Genomic DNA, 20,226 nt, shown 5'->3' with positions numbered 1-20,226 from the left:
TATGGACTTTGCAGCAACTTGGATGGCTTTACAGTCGATCATACTCAGTGATCTATCACAGAAACAAAGAACAGAGTACCATATGTTTTCACTCATAAGTGGACCTTGAACAACTATTATAATACTATAAGAAAGGAATTGGCAGTAGTGGGAAACTGTCAGGGGAGGTGGGCTGGGATTGGCAGTTGAGGGAAACTGCTAGGGGAGGGAGGGGCATACCTCAACAAAAATAGTACGTGCAAAATCAATGTTTGTATATCTAACCCTGAATTTTACCCACATCTTTATAATAATAACAATTAAAAAAATAAGAAAGCTGAGGCTTAGATACTCAATGAATTGCCCAGATTCATAGAGGTAAGTGAGAGAGCTAAGCTAAGTACCTAGATCTTTTTGACCAAAGTCTGTGTCTTCCCATGTTCAGGAACAGCACACATCATTATTGACTTTCTCTTTTGTCATAAAATCATAATTAACACTTGTCTTTGGAAACCACTTCCCACCAAAACTGGGCTATTGGCACCAGGGCTTCTCACCTGTTCTGCTCTCCCCTGTGACACTGTTGCTGAGATCTCCACTGTGAGTTACCACACACAGTGTGTACTTTCTTCCAGGAACAAGTCCATGAAAACGCCACTCTGTCAAGTCCTTGTCTTTCCAGTTTTCCTTCTTTGTGCCATTGGGATTGTAGAGAATCAGTTCATAAAAGTCAAAGTCCCCAGGGGCTGGACTCCAGCTGAACCAAAGACTGTCCGTCATGTTCTGATTGGATCCCCTGAGGTGACTCACGGAGGCTGGGACTTAAACAGAAGACAAATTCTTACTGAGGACAAAACAGAGACAGAGGCATTTTGGCCCACGGGTGAGAATATAAGCTTTTTTGGGCAGATGGGTGAGTTGTACATATTGTAGAGTTAGATCTTGCCTATATGTTAGATTGCTTAAGTCTAGGGGGCATGTGGTCTAGAGATACAGTGCAAATTAAAATAAAACAAGACAGGTAATGACTTCTATACGCTTGCTACATGAACCTGCATCAGTATGGAAAATGAGATGTTCATAAATGATTAGTTAATAGTTAGAAACTTAGCTTATAAAAGGCCCAGCAAATGTGCATGAAAGATTCCAGATGCTCCCAGTCTGGCCCATCTAATTGCAGCCACCATCCCATAACAGACCTCTGTGGGTCTCTCTATATCTTCTCCACCCTCCCTTCCATTTTCAGTTCTCTCATGCTATTCCTTATACAATCTGTATTAGCACAACCTCATTTAGGAAGGAAAGTCACAATCACTCTTGTAATTGTATAGATTAGTCATGTTGCCCCTTGTCCCATGAGATCTAAATTTTTTTGTTTTTTGTTTTGAGTCACTGTCTCACTCTGTCATCTAAGCTGGAATGTAGTGGTACAATCATGGCACACCACAACCTTGGCCTCCTGGGCTCAGGCGATCCTCCCACCTCAACCTCCTGAGTAGCTGGGACTACAGGTGCATGCCGCCAAAGCCGGCTAATTTTTAAATATTTTTGGAGACATAAGTTCTCGCTATGTTGCCTAGGCTGTTCCCAAACTTCTGGGCTCAAGCAGTCCTCCTGCTGTGGCCTCCCAAGTGCTGGGATTCAGGCAGGAGTCACCGCACCTGGCCTAAACTTTTGTTATTCTCTGGAGAATGAAGATGGTTGCTCTGTCAGGTGAGCTTTAGCAGTGGGTGAGCAGGTAAGGGAAGATGTGCAGAGGGTAGGTTGCCCAGGAAATGGTAACATCTAGGCAGTTCTATCTGTGGTCTAGGCTTGTTGCTGTTCTTCATTCTCTTCAAAAGACAGACTGAGAGCTTCTATTGGGTGCACTTGGCATGGGTTTTTCACATGGTGCCCCTCATCTTCAAGTCTCTGCTGAAATGCCTTCTCTAGTGACTATCATTGTCCTACCAAGTCACTGTCATGACACATTGTTCATTTCTTTCATAGAATTTAAGGTGTTCCAAAATCATCTCCCCTCAAAAGCTCTTCCAGTCCCCATCCCCTTTGCCCTACTACAAAGCTTTCCAAGGTCAGAGTTCTCATCTGTCTTGGTCAATGTCAAATTCCAGTAGTGTTCTCTGTACCTGGCCCAGAAGAATACCCAGAAAGTATTGTCAAAAAGGAAAAAAAAAAATTGCATGGGAGCCAATGGACTCAAATTGTGGAAAAAGAAAGGATTCCATTTCTTATTTGCAGTCTGGAGAGACATCTCTATCTCATCTTCCTAGAACGCTGTGTTTTCATTTCATCTAGTGCTGTGTTTCCAACTCACAACAGTCACTGCTTGTTTGTCCAATTTGTGGTTGCCCTTCTCTGGTCCTGCCTACCATTTCAACTATTTCTTGTACAAAGCTGAAGGGGGTAGCTTGAATTGAGCCATGGGTGGTGGTGGGTGAAGGAGAAGAGGGGAGGTGGTGTTACAACCCTCTTGTACAATTTGCTGGCAAGAGGAGGAGCCAGATCCATTTTTTACCAAACCCTATTAAGTCAACGAGTGAAGACAAAAGAGGAGGAGCCAGTACAAAATAAGCAAATCAAAACAAACAACAAAAAACCATAAACCTACAACAACCTGGCCAAAAATTATTTTTCTATTGTCAAAGGTGTGATTTAGGGTCAAAAGTCCTGAAAGTCACAAATTTCCTATAGGAAGCTAAGGACAAATCAAGGAAAAGTCAGTGAATACTATAACAATTTCCTCAGTGTTCATTCCTACTTGGGTCCAGGTCTTACCTGTTCTACCCAATATGAAAGACTCATTAGACAGCTCCCCGCTGTTAGTTACAATCACTATTTTGTATATTCTGCCTTGTAGCAAGTTCTGGAAAGAAAAGCTCTGGACTTGCGGGTCAACTTGAGCTCTCTCCTGGAGAGTCCGATCCGGGTTGTACAGAAAGATGTTGTACCAGCTAAGCTCCCCCTCTGAGGCAGTCCAGCGGAAGGACAGGTGCCTGGTGGAGTTCTCTGTGATCCTCAGGTTGGTGACAGCTGCCGGGACTGGGAAAGTTGGGGAACAGGAGAATGAGGGAGGGAGAGGCAGTGGGAGGAAGTGAGTGGATAGGAAAGAAAGGGAAAAGCAAACAGAAAGAGGTTGGGTTCAGGAATACAGGAGAAGAAACAATAGGAAAAGCCAAAACCATTTCTTTTTTTAAAAAGTTACATATCAGGATTTCGCAACCACTTTGGACTTTAGTGCTACCTCTTGGCCAAGTGGTCAAGTGCTGCTAGACACAGCCTGCTTTCAAACTGCTGGCACACACACTGCCTGATTCCTCCAATAGGACATCTGTTTTGATTTTGCCCGAGCTCTCTCTCCACTCCGAATGCTCTTTTGCTTTCTCCTTTCCTCATGCCAGGGCCTTAAAAGTTGGTATTTCCCTTCATATTCTATAACACTAGCTGAGCAACCGATCTCGTTCACTTTATGGATTTAACTAGCATTTTGGTCCACAACTTTTTCTGTCCAGCTCACTTCTCTTCTGATCTCCGGCCTGTATTTCCAATTGTTTATGGTCCCCTCTCTCTGCAAGTCATTCAGACATATCAAACTCAGTACAGAACTGAGCTCTGTGCATTTCTTCTTGATACTTCCTCTTCTTGCTTCTCATATCTCAATGAACATATCAACTTCTGCCAGAAGAAACTCTAGAGTCTTCCTCTGTTCCTCCTTCTACAGTCTACTTAGCCACTAAGTGCCACTTTATCTAATGCAGACATATTTCTTGGTTATATCCACTGTTCTTTATCAGACCCCTGCATGGGTTTCAGTTTTGACCCTTATCATCCTATGAGATTACCTCTCTGACTGTGTCTTCCCACTCTCATTTTTGCTCACTCTGTTCCAGCTATACAGGCTTCTTTACTGTTTCTTCTAGCAGGTCAGACACCCACCCACTCAAAGTCTTTACCTTGTCATTGGCTCTATTTAGAAATATTCTTCCCCAGAAATTTACATGACTCTACCACTTCTTTCAGAGTTTTACTCAAATGTCTCCTCCTCAATTAAGTCTTTAAGGACTGTACTGTCTACAACTGTAAGCCCCTAATCCTTGCTATCCCACCTTCCTGCTTTAATTTTCCTTTTGGCATTTTTAAACCTCCTATATCTTTTGCTTATTTATTTTGTTTATTGCCTTCCATTTTCCCTACTAAAATATAGATTCCATGACCATGAGAATTTGTTTTATTCACTTCTGTATATCCAGTAGTTAGAACAGTGCCTTGCACACAGTAGATACTCAATAATGAATGAATGAATGAGTGAGTCTTTGCAGCTCTGGTCTCATCTCCATTCAGTACATTCTCCATTTTTATCTGATTTATCTACCTTTTTTTTGTTGAGTTAGGGTCTCACTCTGTTGCCCATACTAGAGTGCAGTGGCACCATCACTGCTTACTGCAGCCTCCAACTCCTGGGCTCAAGCAATCCCCCTGAGTCAACCTCCTGAATAGCTGGGACTACAGGTACACACCACCACACTTGGCTATTTTTTAAAAATTTATTTTATTTTAATTTTTTTGAGTCAAGTTCCATCCTGTTGCCCAGGATAGAGTGCAGTGGCATGATTGTTGTTCACTGCTGCCTTAAACTCCTGGGCTTAAGCAGGAGCCACAGTCTCCAAGTAGCTGGGACTACAGGCTCGTGCTTCCATGTCAAGCTAACTTTTGTAGAGACAGGGTCTCATTTGTTGCCCAGGCTGATCTCAAACTCCTGGGATCAAGCGATCCTCCTACCTCCGCCTTCCAAAGTGCTGAGATTACAGACATGAGCCACCACACCTGCCTGCTTTATCTTTTTTAAGGTACACATTTTTATTACAAAACAGCCTCTGGCAGGAAAATTTTTTATCATATACAAGGTTAAAACAAGAAAACAAAAAACTCCTGAGGCAGGCATGCCAGGCTCTTCCTAATTTGATCTCAATTTGGGTTTCCAGTCTTACCTTTCCATTGTCCTACATGCAATTTAGCCACCCGCAACTCCTCCTTGTTTCTTCTCACACCTCCTGGCCTCTGCACAGATAGAGGTGTGAGGTGTTCAACTTTCTCTCCATATAGAGAATTTTTTATCCTTCATGACCATACTGGGATGTCACTTTTATGATGTTTTCCCTAATCCACCTGACCTCCATGCTTCTCTGAATATCTGACATCTCCCTCTTACATACAATCTTTTTTTATTTTTATTTTTATTTTTTTTTTGAGTTGGAGTCTCACTCTGTCACCCAGACTGGAGTGCAGTGGCCGTTCCCGGCCACCTCAGCCTCGACCTGCTGGGCTCCAGTGATCCTTCCGCCTCAGCCTTCCAAGTAGCTAGAACTACAAGCGCGCTACCATGCCTGGCTAATTTTGATTTATTGTAGAGATGAGGTCTCGCCAAGTTGCCCAGGCGGGTCTCAAACCCGCGGGCTCAGGCAATCCACTCACCTCAGCCTCCCAAAGCACGGGATTACAGGCTGAGCCACCGAGCTCAGCTACATACCATCTTTATCACAATGCATTGTCATTATTTGTCCATGTGTCTGTCTCCCCCACTAGTCAGTCAGCTCTTTAGAGACAAGAGGCATGCCTGATTCATCTTTATGCCCCTATTGACATCACTCCCTTTCTCTTCAGACCCAGGTACTTAGTAAATATTAATAAGTGATCAATATACTGACCAGTGTGGTTGTATGAATAATGGCCTGAACGAGGTCCGTGTTCTAATCCCCAGAACTGGTGAATACGTTAGCTTATGTGGCAAAAGGGGCTTTGTAGGTGTGATTACTCTGAGGACCTTGAGGCAAAGTGATTATTCTGGATTGTCTGAGTGGTGACTAAGGTAACTGCAAGCATCCTTAAAAGATGAAGGAAGGAGGCAAGAGTCAGAGAAAGAGATGTGAGAGATGTGAGGGCAGCTGTAGAAGTTACAGAGCTGGAAGGGGGACACAAGCCAAGGAATATGGGTGCCCTCTAGAAGCTGAAAAAAAGCAAGGATTGGATTTTCTTTTTAAAGTTCCTATAAGGAACACAGCCCTGCGGACACCTGACAATTTGGTTTTAGTCTAGTAAGACCCATTTTTCAGATTCTAACCTCTAGACTGTAAGATAGCAAATGTATGTTGTTTTAAGCCACTAAGTTTGTGACAATTTACTACAGTAGCAATAGGAAGCTAATAGCACCCATTTTAATGAAAAATCTGAATCAGAGTGCAGTGAGCTGAAGCCTGGGTGGATAGGTTGACTGATATGGAAGTGGTAAATCAGAATGAATGCCCCTACCATGTTAAGAAATAGATATCTTTTAAAAAAATATTTATTTATTACTTTTTATAGAGATAAGGTCTTGCCATGTTGCCCAGGCTGGTCTTTAACTCCTGGCTACAAGCAATCTTCCTGCTTTGGCTTCCCAAAGTGCTGTGATTGCAGGCATGAACCATCATGCCCAGTCAAGAAATAGATTTCATCTCCCAAGGTTGTTTGATCCCCTCTCACCCTATGGTTCTTACACAATAGTAGACATTGAAGATACTTGGTACAAAACATTAAAGAATGCTGATTACCTGTTCGACCCTCAGTTTCGGCTTCTTTGCTAAAAAGGCCTCCACTGACAGTTAGGACCCGTATCTTGTATTTCTTGCCTGGTGTTAGATCTTCAAATTTGTGTTGCTTAGTGGTAGCTGGTTTTGATGCATTGCTCAAAAGGATTCCATTTTCATTTAGAAGCAGGATATCATATCTTTCTGCCACACCAACAGCTTTTTGCCAACTTACTATTAAGGAATAACTGGTGTATAAGTTGTCTGCTGTTATTCCCTGGACAGATGCTGGAACTGAAAAGAAACAAGAGAGGCATGACATTTCAGGTTCTATCACTTGGGGTAATATAACCTTTTGAGAAAAACTCAACTAAATCAACTGCTGGTAGAATACGATGACTTTATTTGTGCTTCACTGACACTTCCTTATAGAGAAAAGAGGAGAAAGTATTTCTTGGCCTGACTCATCTGTACAACTACCTCGATTCTTTATTTTGTTCTCTGAATTTAGACAGGGTCTCAAAATCAAACAGAAAAGTTTGTGAAAACAACACTAGTAAATATGCAGAGTAATGTATATGTATGAATCTGAATAAAATCTGAAATTATTTTTCGGAGGGGACCTTCTTGTAGTACAGGCGTCCTCTTAAGTGTTCTAGGAACCCGTCAACATCAATGTGCCGGCCAATGTTGTGAGAGGCTGTGTTTGGCTTCAGTGAATTTTTGGGGGGAATTGTTTCAATGCATTTGCATTGAAAATGATGGGTGATTTACAAGTGCACCTTCCTACTCTGTGCTGGGTGCTCAGCAGTTTTTGACCCAAAACAGCATAACTCCCATGCTCCGCTCTCCCTATTCATCCAATCTTGCCCTGAGTGACTTTTTTTTGTTTCCTTGGATGAAAAAAGTCCTCAAAGGGAAATGTTTTACCTAAGTAGAAGAGGTGAAACAAATAATGGCAGAAGCACTAAAAGGCATCAAAATTGACAAGTTCCAAAACTGTTTGTGCAGTGGAAAACGTGTCTCGATAGGTGCGTTGCATCAAATCAAGAGTACTTTAAAGGTGACTGAACTTTAAGCATGTAAGAATAAATACACAATTTGTATAAATAAATTTCAGGTTTTTTTGGATTCCCCCTCATCTATATCTAGAAAGCAGAAGAATGCAGAACAAATTTATATACAATCAATATAGTCTGGATGGCTGAATTATGTCTCATGTTTAGACTTTTATTCCCAACATTAACTCAAGTCGAAACTTTAAGTCTTAACTGAAGCATTAGTATATACTAGTATTTGTACTATTTCTCCAGATGTAAAAGGTTAGATAGTATTATTTGTGAATGTTTTTTTGGGTGTGTCCCGGGCTCATTTCTTTTCTCATTCTACATAATCTCCTTAGAAAATTTCATCCACTCCCATGGTTGTAATTGTCACCCATAAGGCAATGACTCCCAAATTTAAACTTTCAGTTCAGATCTCTCTCTTGTTTTTGCAAATTACAACTCTCCCTGGATTTTCCACAGACACTCAACACTCAAGATGTCCAAATTGGATGCCCCATTTTCTTCTCCCAACATTCTTATTGTCCTTTGATCCTATCTTGGGCCATTCAGAAACTTTGGTTGTCATCTCCATACTTCTACATATAACCAAGCATACATTTTATAATTCTTGTGTGTTAAATAGTCTCTCTCTCTCTTATTTTTTTAGTCGGGGTCTCTTTCACCCAGGCTGGAGTGTAGTAGCATGCTCCTGGCTCACTGCAGCCTTGACCTCCTGGGCTCAGGTGATCCTTCAGCCTCAGCCTCTTGAGTAGCTGGGACTATAGGCATGTGCCACTATTCCTGGCTCATTATAATTTTTTTTTTTTTATTGGGCAAGGTGACTCAAACCTGTGATCTTAGCACTTTGGGAGGTGAAGGCGAGAGGACTGCCTGAGCTCAGGGGTTTGAGACAAGGCTGAACAACATGGCGAGACCTCGTCTCTATAATAAATAAAAAAATTAGCCAGGCATGGTGGCACATGCGTATGGTTCTAGCTACTTGGAAGGCTGAGGTGGAAGGATCACCTGAGCCGAGTAGATTGAGGCTGCGGTAGCCTTGAGCTTGCCATTGCACTCCAGCCTGGGTGACAGAGAGGCTCTGACTCAAAAAAAATTTTTCTTTTTTTTTTTTGGTAGAGGTGAGGTCATACTATGTTCTCAGGCTGGTCTCAAATTCCTATGCTCAAGTAATCTTCCTGCCTCAGACTCCCAAAGTGCTGGGATTACAGGTATAAGTCACTGTGTCCTGCCATTCTCTTGAATCTATCCACTTTCTTTTTACTGCTACTATCTTAGGACAATATCATCTCTTGCCTACATTATTGCAGCATTGTCTGTGTGGGCCCAGCCCCTGCAAAGAGATTTAGAGGGTCCCTGGAAGGTGTGGTGGCGTTGGCGATTATTCTGGAGAAATAAAGAGAAAGAAAGAGAGACTGGACTCTGTCTAGTGCAGAAACCATTTTAATGGGACGAACCATAAGCCTTTTATCCTAAAGTTTCACAGGTTAAATCGCAAGACTTTCACGCAAACACAAAGCCAGGTAGGTGAGGGGCATCCCCCTCCCACCAGGAGTTTCCTCAGGCATGAGAAAGAACAATGCCAATTAAATCACAAAACTTTTACATAAACATAAAGCCAGGTGAATGTGATGACCATTACAGTACGGAAACTCTTAATTATAGCCCAAACCAGTTCCTAAGGAATGTGGCCCAGCCCAAAGTCGTGCTGGGCTGTTTCTAGTAACTTTATATTATTAAGATTGAAGCAGCAATTTATATGTATATACTAATTCTATAAATATATCCTTGAATCTTATAAAGAAACTTTTACCATATTAAAGGCTCCCAAATGTGACCTGAGTTTGAATTAAGTTTAAAGCCGAAATCGCAATCTGTGAGAAACAGGAATAACGGACTCCTAAAGTAAGCTATGCTTGTCGTACTCTCAGAGCTTCATGCTTAGATCAACAAAGTCCCTGCTAGTGGGATGTGCCAAACAGCAAAGAAGGGATGAGGGAATGGGCCATCAGCTCCTAAGCTCATCCCAGTGGTCTCAGGGTCCACAGCCCGCCTGGATCCCTAACGCTCAGGCAGGCCTCCCAACAATTCTCTTGACCAGTCCTCTTGCTTCCTTACCTCCCACTGTTTCAAGTTTCACACTTGTATCTAGCATATTCTCATTGCACCCCCATGCTGATGGTGGCCCTTCAGTGGCTCTCCATAATTCTAAAACAACTTAACAGGCAAACAAGGTTCACAATTTGATCTATCTACTTACCTGACCACTTGGCTACATTCTTTATTCTAGCATACTAAATAATGTGTAGGTCCTCCAATGTGCCATGTTTTCTCTCCCCTCCAGGCCTTTGCTTTTTCTGCTAGAACCAAGTCAACTTACACTTTGCTTTCTTAGTCTCTAATTAAATATTACTTCTTCCTGGAAATCTTCCCTGGCTCTTCATGTTTGCCCCTCCAACATTCCATAACTACTTTTATTTTTAGCACTTACCATGTGTACAGCAATGTCTTTTTACTTCCCTATCTTCTTTACTAGGTTGAAAGATTCCTGAGGTCAGGACTTCTGTCTTGCTACTGAATGCCCACTTTCTAACACAGTGCTTGACATAGGGTTGGAGATACACAGATACATGTATAAGTACAGATTTAGAAATAAATTAGAGGCATCATAGGGCATGTTATAGAAGACCCAGGCACCACAACTAAATAAGTGGTCATGAGAATGGGAGACATTCAAGAGAGGGCATGGTTTGGAGCCAGATGGACCTAGATTTGAATTATAGTTCTAGGTTTTATTACACGAATCCTTGATAATGTGTCATAAACTTTCTGAGTCTTACTTTCCTCATCTGTAAGAGAAAGATAATGATTTTTACCTTGCAGTATTACTAGAAATCATTTTAAATGTCTGGCATATTGCAGGTGCTTATAGCTTATTTTTGTTTTAAAAATAAAACATGAGCAGTGATATGAATATAAATAAACAGATACATTATTCATTCACTTAATACTTATTCTTTAGCTATCCAAGATAGATAGCACAAGTGTATATTTTTCTTAAAAAAAAGAATTTTGAGAGAAGAGAAATTTTGAAAAATGCATACTTCTGGAAGTCTTGTTAAAATGAAAAATCTTTTATCTTTTAAAAAGTATAAAAATGTGTTCAAATAATTTGATTTCTAATGGCCTTTCATTTGTTTTGATAATCTATATTAGGAAAAAACATGCAGAAGAAATGAGAAAGGCTCTTTCTTGAAATATCAAATTGTACAAACTTAGGTTGTTTTAAATTTGGATTTTTTGATTTGTGAAGAGTTAAGCCCATTCACTGTCCCATTCTGGAGAACCATGAAGCATTCTGCAATTTGGCCCTTCTCCTGGGGAATGCTCACCTGTCCTCCCAAACGCGTCTATCTGATTCTTCAAGGACCCGCTGACTGAGTCAATCACGATCCGGTACTGCTCTCCGGCCTCCAGTCTGTGGAACGTGTACTCGGAGATGTGCTTGGGGATGGTCTGAGCCTCAACCTTTTGATCCTGCCTGAATGCTGACACTGTGTAGGAATCAACATCACCCCCACCGGGAGTCCAGTTCACTCTCAGGCTATCTGTTGCTCCATTGGGAGAAATGTGAATATTTTTAACAGTGCTAGGAACTAAAAGAAAAAAAAAATTAAAAGTCATCACTTAGAGGATGAATTATGGAAATTTTCAACCAAAGTTTTTATGCTTCTTATGTTTTGGCATCTACGAAAAGAATGCACATGAAAAAAAGGTATCGATTCATCATTTTTTTCTGACTTTTCTTCCTGAACTGATGCTGACAGGGAAAAGTTTAGAGGGAGATCAAGACCAGTGGGTGGAGATGAAGAATGCCAATGATATAGCGAAGGGCGAGTTAGATTGCCTTGGTTTTCTCATTTACCAGCTGTGGAACTACAGGCATATTCCTTAACCTCTGTAAGTTTCAGTTTCTTCATCAGAAAAACAGCAATGACGATAATAGTAACCAGCCATAGAGTGGTGAACATTGAACAAGATGTACCTATAGAGTGCTTTCCTGTGGGTCCGGTTTATGGTGAACCATCAATACATGTTAACTATTACAGCAATACTTAGAGTTCCAGAGGAGTGATAACTGAACAACAGAGTTATTTATACTTAATCTCTATGCACCAGCTAGACACATCAATTCAATGCCGTTTCTCTGAAAGCTTCCCCCCCGTCCCCTCCTCACATCATACTTTATTTTTGTTAATCCTTGGAAGATGTTTGAGCTCGGACATCATTGTCCAAGCAACATCACTGTCACTATGAACATAACTTTCTTTTCTTTTGCCACTTCTCTTTCACCCCTCCAAATTCTCCATTGAAATTCCTGGGATACCCAAATATTAAATCAATATACAACAGTATATGGACTCAGGTTTAAGAACAATATTTCAGATTACCTGTGAGGCCCTCAATGAAGGCTGACTGCTGGACATCTCCACTGATTGTCAAGACAAGAATTTTGTACTGGCGCCCTGGTGTTAGGGAAGTGAATCGATACTCTGTTGCGGTATTTACAAGGTGAAAAGGAGGAAATACTTTCATGTCATTAAAGAGCAGTTGGATCTCATACTGGTCAACGTCCCCATCAGCTCGTGACCAAGTCACCTGCAGGTCCTCAGTGCTCCTGTTCCACAGTGTTAGATCCTTAACAGGCTCTGGAACTAGGAAGAAAAATGAGAAGTCCCTTCAGGAAAGAAGCTGATCAGAGTTTACCTACAGAATAATTTATGAATCACATTCAAGGAACTGGCAAACATCTCCCTTCCCAAATAAACTACTTAAACTAGTTCATGCATAATTAAACAAGAAAAATTGGAAACAACTATTCAAATTGTAATTTTTTTCCCTGACATAAATCTTACATGCTGAATGTCAGGTATAATATAATTATAAAATGAGTGATGATCTCGATCATGAGATAAAACAAGAAGTCTAGAATTTTAATGCCACAATGCAGGACAGGGAAGAAAAATGGGACATTTGGCCTGCTTGCTTCCCCCCCATATTGGCTTTTATCTACCAATAAATATTCTGTAATTATAGGCCAAGGCTTGACTGAATGATGTTAACTCCAAGTGAAACTTATTGGGAATGTAATGTATTAATCAGTAAGTAGAGAAAATTCAAGGTTCAGATAAATTATTTACTCAGTGACCTTCAAGTCCAACCAACTGTCAGATTTTGCAATCATTTCACTTACTTGTTCTCCCATTCCCTTGCTCACTGGCTTCATACTGTCCACTTTTTGTACTAACAGTCACACTGTACAACCGTCCAGGGACCAGCTGAATAAAGACACACTCGTTTTCTGACTTGGGAATGCTTTTAGTTTGAACAAAGTTGTTTTTGTTTTTGATGGTGACTTCATAGTGATCAAAGTCTCCAGTGGCATGTACCCATGATACCTTCAAATAGTCACTCCTAGCTGAATTGCTGACACTCACTCCCTGGACCTTGTCAGGCACTGAAAAAGAAAACAGAGAACAGCTAAAGATTTAGTAATTCTGAGTGGGCAATTGATCACAGATGACAACCTGGGATGATAAAGGAAAAGTGAGCAGATTTTTATTATGTGCATTTAAAAGAAAAATCTTGGACCTCTGGGTTATAAATTTCCAGAGGGGAAAGGTTGTTATACTACTGAAGTGATTAAATGGATCTTTTAACAGATCCATTCTAATCCTGTTGTTTGCCTACACAAATATTATATACAAGATGGAACATTAAGCACGGTAACTGATGATTAATATGAGTGATGGCGATGATATTAGTGATTCTAGAATACCTTGTTGACTCAATGTGTGATAAAAAGTTACCAAAAAAAAAAAAAAAAGGAAGAAGGGGAAACATATATGGTTAATTACATAATACATGAAGAGCTGTTCCACATCATTGGTGATCAAGAAAATGCAAGTCAAAATCACAGAAAAATATCATTTTACATCCATTTGACTGGCAAAATTTAAAGATCTGATAAAACCAAGTACGGGAGAGTATGCTTCTATAGGAGATTGGATAATGAATTGGTATACATACACAGTGAAATATTTTATAAAATAGTTATAATTAATTTCTTCTTCTTAACTCAAAACAAAATTACAGATTGCTAGCTCTAAATATCAAAACACAAAATGTGGATGATTCTTATCAATATAATAAGTGAAAAACTTAAGTTCCCAAAAGAGTTCTTACTGCATTAACATACATTTTTGTAATGTTAAAGCAACAAAAAATTTCAAAATCTTTAATTTTAGTCCTGTATATAAATGCAATAAAATTATGCAAGACAGACAGCAAAGGAAAGAGGAACATAAGAGTCAAGATGTTGGTTACCTTGGGATGGATTAGTGAGGTGGGAACCACATGATTTGATGCAGATTATTGTCAAGGTCTTAGCTTTTATTTTAGGTAATGGTTTCTTGTTGTGCATGTAAAATTATTAATAATTACTAACTAAATCCCTCTCAAAATATGAGTGACAATTGATGTACGGTTTCCTGAGCCAATAATTATGATCAGTCCAAGTTTGTGCATCTGAGCTTCCTCCCAATAAATGTATAAACAAACAAGTCTGTGTATCTATGGGCTTCCTCTTCACCATCAGATAAATAAATAAATGCATGCTACTCAGAACACTGTAAAATAAGGCAATTCTGTGTTTAGAGCATAATATTGAGATTTGCATTTGGGTCTGAATTTTAATTTAACAGTAGGCCACAGTCTTATTAATAGTGGACTATAACCAGATACTACAAATATTAGTGAGGAGCATTGGACATTGGAAAGGGCACAGACTCAGATCCGGGGTAGTAAACTTCTGTCCTAATACTAGTGTGTCCTCTAGGCCTGTACAGCTTCCCTCTGTGTTTGGCACATGTTGAGGGATTTCTGCTCTGACCACATACCACACCTTTGTCCAAGTCTTCTTTTCTACTTTCCCCTCATTCATAAGATGACCTAGACATTTCCATATTTTGGTGTCTAAGCTACATTTTCCACAATGCTTCCTATACCTACAAGTTGCATTGGCATCTTTTGGTGGATTCTGTTTACTGATTAGTTTTTGGGATATAGCTCATCACAGATATGGAGCAAGGAAGGGTATGCTTCCTTTAAGATATTTACTTAAAACCAATGACAGTGTTGCTAGAATTTAATCATCACAGAGTTAAGGAGAAGAAATCATGAAGTGACATTTTATGCATGGGCTAAGAAAGGTCAATGATCCAGACAATTAACTGAAGGCAAAACAACTTTTACAGGAAGAAAAACTAAGCTGAATACCATGTTAGGTCAATATGGAGCTCTCCAGGTGGAACTGGGGGTAATTTGTGAGACCTGCCCTGCAGCACGGTGAGATGATGCGACGCAGAATTAGAAAAATTGTTATTTCCACCCAGAATGCAGAACAAGAACATGAGAAAAGGAAAAGGGCATGAAGATAATCAGCCCAAATCATGAAGACAACAACTCAGACATGACTCTGTAGTTAAACTGATTTGTCGGGGGCAATGATTTGCCTTGATTAGTCATGCACCAAAGCCAAGTTCATGCTGGTAAAGGAGTTGAGAGGATGCACTGAATAAAGGATCACTTTTCTTGCATTTAAAAAGAATCTTAGCAAATGGTCTTGCAATATTAGTCAAATAGATAGAAAATGTTTATGAATTGACATTGATGGGAAGCAGGGGGTTAGTAGTTAGGCAACATATCCTTTAGTTTCTGGTGATTTTCAGGCTTCAAGTTGATCAATATGAGACACTGACATAAGACTGCTTTGTAAGTGGAAATGTGCTTATCAGATCTAAGCCATTATTGTGATAACCAGTATAATTGGATTTTAAATTATTTGAGCATAGGAATCATCTTTTTATATCCCTGACTAGCACTGTCAGATATAGCATGATGTAATGAGTTGAGCTCTGCTACTGGTCAGCCATGCAACCTTGGAGAAACCATACATTCTCTCTGGGATATTATCTCCAAGTGAGAAGACAGGCTTAGGTCATTCTAAGGTCCGTTCAATGCTACCATTCTGTAATGTAAATCAGAGGCTCTTAACCTTTGGGGGGGTCACAGAAATTATGAGAATCTGATAAAAACCATGAACTCTCTCTTCCCAAAGAAATGCATATATCTTTTCTATCCCCATCAACTTCATTTTGAGGGTTACTCCATTCCTAAAGTCCACCATGAACCACCAGATGAAAAACTCTGGTCTGAGTGACTTCTGATTATTAATTTATCACATATTTAATGAGTACCTACAAGGCCCTGTGCTAGGTAATAGTCCCAGATCCTTATGGAAAAATTGACGTGTTTAAGTGCAAAACTCAACTCATAGCTCAGTAGGAAAGATTTGATGACATATTGATGCCAATCTTGAGTAGAAATCTCAAACGTAAACCCAGGAAAGAATATATATATCAGGAAAATGGTAGCGAAATTTAGTTCTTTCCGGTACATCAAAGACTTGACACTCGTTCTTTGTGAATATTTTTGCTCCCTAGTCTCAGAACTATAAAGGTTTACATTTTCACCTTGTGAGAGAAAGGATGAATAGTGGTCTTGACCAACAGACATTTCTGGAAGGATTTTAGGATGGAGAACTTCATAGGCTCTGAAGTCATTCAAAACTGGGTTTAAATTGAAGATCTGAATCTTAACGGACTGTTTAACAAGGTAAGCAGTTGGGCAAATTCTTAACCTCTCTGAACCTTGGTTTCCTAATCTATAAAATGGGAATACTAACAATAACTAACTCAGTAACAAGTTTATAAGGATTAACTAACATACATAAAGACAGGCTCTAGCAATCAAAAAGTACTCCCTAAACAGAAATACTTTTTATAAGACTTGAATATAATATAAATTCTAGCCATAAAAGTTCTGTTAATCTTACTCTATTTATTTTTTTGCTTCAAAATCTCACTCTGTCACCCAGGTTGGAGTGCAGTGCCACGATCATGGCTATTGCAGCCTCTACCAGCTGGGCTCAGGCGATTCTTCCACCCCAGCCTCCCAAGTAACTGGGACTAAGGTGCACACCACCACACCTGGCTAATTTCTTGATTTATTTTAGAGACAAGGTCTCACCATGTTGCCCAGGCTGGTCTCGAACTCCTGGGCTCAGGCAATCCTCTTGCCTTCGCCTCTCAAAGTGCTGACAGGCGTGAGCCACTGCGCCCTGCAGAAGCTGAGTTAATCGCACTCTAAAGGTGACATCTGCTCACAGAAGGAGTTTCTTGGGTCAAAATATGAAGACTCCATATCCATTTTGTGATTTCAACTGCCTTTCATCCTATCATTACGGAATCGCCCAGCTCTGTGGTGCCCTAAGCCACGTGCTAACTGGTTCTTATGGAGCCCTGTCCCTTCATCCAATCTTACCTGTCCGCTCTTGGCTGAAGGAATGGTTTTCATACTTGCCACTCCTTGTAGTTATGGTCACATTGTAGAGGCGGCCTGGGGTGAGGGAGCTGAAAGAGCATTCGCTGACAGACTTGGCAATGACGAGGGACTGAACCACCTTGCTGTCGTGAGAGAGCGTCACCACATAGTTATCCACATCTCCAGGCGCTGGCAGCCAGGACACGCTGAGGTAGTCATTGCGACCAGAATTGTTCACCGTTACTCCACTCACACTGGAGGGGACTGTAATTTTAAAAGGGGTAGGGGATTTAAAAAGAAAAACACAATCAAAAGTTTGAGTCATCTTTTATAGTTGGCAGAAACTGTGGACTCAGGAGATCTAATTAGATTATAGAGGAGGTAAGGAAGTGTGACGGTTTCACTTTAGCTTCTGGAAGCTGAGCGCTTACATCAGAAAGCTAACCAAAACTAAAATGTAAGGAAACCCTTTGGATGCCTCATAAATAAAAGGATGCCGCTACTGCATTTTTATGGGGCTGCTGTTTGTATTTTATTTTTATTTTTAATATGCTTTTATTTTACTTTTATAGATTAAAATAGTACAGGATAACATTTTTTACATAGAGATATTGTGCAGTGGCAAAGTCTAGGCTTTTATTGTAAAAGTTGCCCAAGTATATACATTGTACTCATTAGGTAATTTCTCACATGTCATCTCACTCCCACCTTATCATCTTTCCAGGTCCCCATTGTTATTATTCTATTTTTTATGTTCATGTATACACAATATTTAGTTCCGATTATAAGTTAGAAAATTCATCATAGATTTTCCATTTTTTAGTAATTGCACTTAATGGTGTTCACTTCCATCTATGTCGCTGTAAAAGGCATAATTTTATTCTTTTTTGTGGCAAAGTAGTAGTCTGTGGTATATATATGTGTGTGATGTTGGCTGTGAGACTTTCATAAATGACTCTTACTAGTTTTAGGAATGTATGTTCAATTTCCAGGTGTCTGAGGGATTTTTTTTCAAAACGGAATGTAAGATTCTGTTTTGTTTTTTTTTTAAGTGGAGGCATTTTTATGAGACTGTTTTAGAAGGTTCCCTTTAGGAAAGAGAACGACAGTATAACAATCCAAATGAATCAACTTGAACAAAACTCACCAATAAAGCCAAGATGATTGAGGGGAAAGGGAAAAACGAGATAGCTTTCCTAAGGATCTTAGACTTTGGAATAGTTTCAATCTTCTCGTGATGAAATTATTTATTCCTGGAGAGTCTAACGGCTAACATAGCTAGAGGGACTGTGTTTTCTCTTTACAAAGTATTTCCTGCCCTCTAGTGGCAAGAAATAAGCCTAAAAACCCAACTGGAAGCCAGAAATCTGGAAACCGGACCAACTTTGGGCAGACAGAGCTATTATGTCAATAATGGCCTTTCTGATATCAACCATACTCATCTACTTATATAATAAATTGGGGGTCAGTGCCACAAACATTTGCTGAGAGCCTACTGTTTTCCAGGTATACAAAAATGGAAAAGGCATTGATGTCTTCAAGAAACTTCCTGGAGAGTATAGTTAGCAAATTTATAATTGTGGTATTGAGTAAAAGTTGTATCATGGATCGGAAGTAAGTACCTAGCTAGTAAATGGTACTGCAATTAGTGAATATCAGAATAAAATCCCACATTATATATGAACTGCCTTACTGTTTTTTTAAAAAAATAATTGATTGATTAACTTAGCTAAACAGTTGCACATAGCTGTCAATATTAGTACAAAATCACATATAGTGGACAGGATTTGGCTAGATAACTTCTGAGAATCCTTCTAATTTAATATGCTCTGATCTTGTGAGTAAAGCCCCAAAGTCTACCTTACACTTGAAAGCACTTATCTATCAATACAAATTATAAACAGCACTGTACTGAACAACTTCTGCTAATGTTGATACACATATATGGGCATTTCCTAGATATAAAGTTGAACTTTTAGCCATAAGATTTATGTATTGGTACATTCTTTCTTTCTTCTTCCTTCCCCCTCCCCCTTCTCCCTCCTATCTTTCCCCTTCCCTTCCCTTCCTCCTTCTTTCCTCCATTCAGTCATCCACGGTTACTCTCAAAAGAAAATTGTTATGCTTTAAAAAAAAAATACTTCTGGAAATATTTGCAATTACTAACATCTTATTAGAAACGATACAGTTTTTAAAAGTTTTGCCAGAAATATGATTCCCATGTTTAAAAAAGACCAAAAAACCCACAAAATTTGTTTATTTCTCCTTTTGAACAAGCATTTTTCTCAGATTAGAATTAGATTTGCTAAACGTATCTAAAATCTTTAATTTTAAGTATTCTGCTATCTTATTTAGGCTGGAAGGGTTTGTTTATATGTTTTGACTCTGAAAATATAAGTGAAATATAAGAAAGTCTTTCAAAATTGTTTCAGTATTGACCAATATTTGGGCAATTTGAAAGTTGGCAATGATTATCAAGGCCCTAGCCAATGAATTTTTTACAGTTTGTTGTGTACAAAATTTATTAATCTGGGCACCTTTAAAAACCCTGTTATTGAGTTTCCACTGTAGTAACCCATTTTTTTCCCCTCCTTTTTCATGATAATGTGCACTCTTTTTTTTTGAGTTGAAGTCTCACTCTGTCACCCAGACTGGAGTGCAGTGGCCGCTCCCAGCCACCGCAGCCTTGACCTGCTGGGCTCTGGCGATCCTTCCGCCTCAGCCTTCCAGTAGCTGGAACTACAGGCGTGTACTACCACGCCTGGCTAATTTTTTGATTTATTGTAGAGATGCGGTCTCACCAAGTTGCCCAGGCGGGTCTCGAACTCGCGGGCTCAGGCAATCCACTCACCTCAGCCTCCCAAAGCGCAGGATTACAGGCTGAGCCACTGAGCCCGGCTAATGTGCACTCTTAATAGGTTTGAGTTCAATAACTCACGCTTATATGTATTCATATTTTATGCTCTCCTCAAAACTTTATGGTCATTCCTCAGAATTTTTTGTCTCTTTTTAAAAGAAGTTAATTATTTTTTAGAGACAGGGTCTCTGTCACCCAGACTGGAGCACAGTGGTATGATCATGGCTTGTTGTAGCCTCAACTTCTTGGCTTCGAGCAATCCTCTTGCCTCAGCCTTCCAAGTAGCTGGGACTACAAGTACATACCACCATGCTGGCTAATT

At 39.9% G+C, this 20,226-nt stretch overlaps 1 protein-coding gene across 4 annotated transcripts in view; it reads right to left on the bottom strand.

The window, feature by feature from the left end:
- PTPRB (protein tyrosine phosphatase, receptor type B) overlaps window positions 1-20,226 on the bottom strand; it is a 141,858-nt gene that overhangs the window by 49,375 nt on the left and 72,257 nt on the right. For 3 of the 4 annotated variants that reach the window (XM_008066607.2, XM_008066608.1, XM_008066610.1), the window contains 7 exons: window positions 17,048-17,311; window positions 12,858-13,121; window positions 12,055-12,318; window positions 10,996-11,259; window positions 6,564-6,833; window positions 2,755-3,018; window positions 537-800 (listed from right to left, as the gene is read on the bottom strand). In XM_008066607.2, the coding sequence (XP_008064798.1) occupies window positions 537-800; window positions 2,755-3,018; window positions 6,564-6,833; window positions 10,996-11,259; window positions 12,055-12,318; window positions 12,858-13,121; window positions 17,048-17,311 (1,854 nt within the window). The remainder of the gene's footprint in view (window positions 1-536; window positions 801-2,754; window positions 3,019-6,563; window positions 6,834-10,995; window positions 11,260-12,054; window positions 12,319-12,857; window positions 13,122-17,047; window positions 17,312-20,226) is intronic. The other variant, XM_008066609.1, reaches the window with a different exon arrangement.

This window comes from Carlito syrichta, unplaced genomic scaffold, assembly GCF_000164805.1.
Source record: "Carlito syrichta isolate Samal-C Ts95f unplaced genomic scaffold, Tarsius_syrichta-2.0.1 Scaffold309041, whole genome shotgun sequence".
NCBI classification, from domain to species: domain Eukaryota; kingdom Metazoa; phylum Chordata; class Mammalia; order Primates; family Tarsiidae; genus Carlito; species Carlito syrichta.
This window is presented reverse-complemented; position numbering and strand designations above follow the sequence as displayed.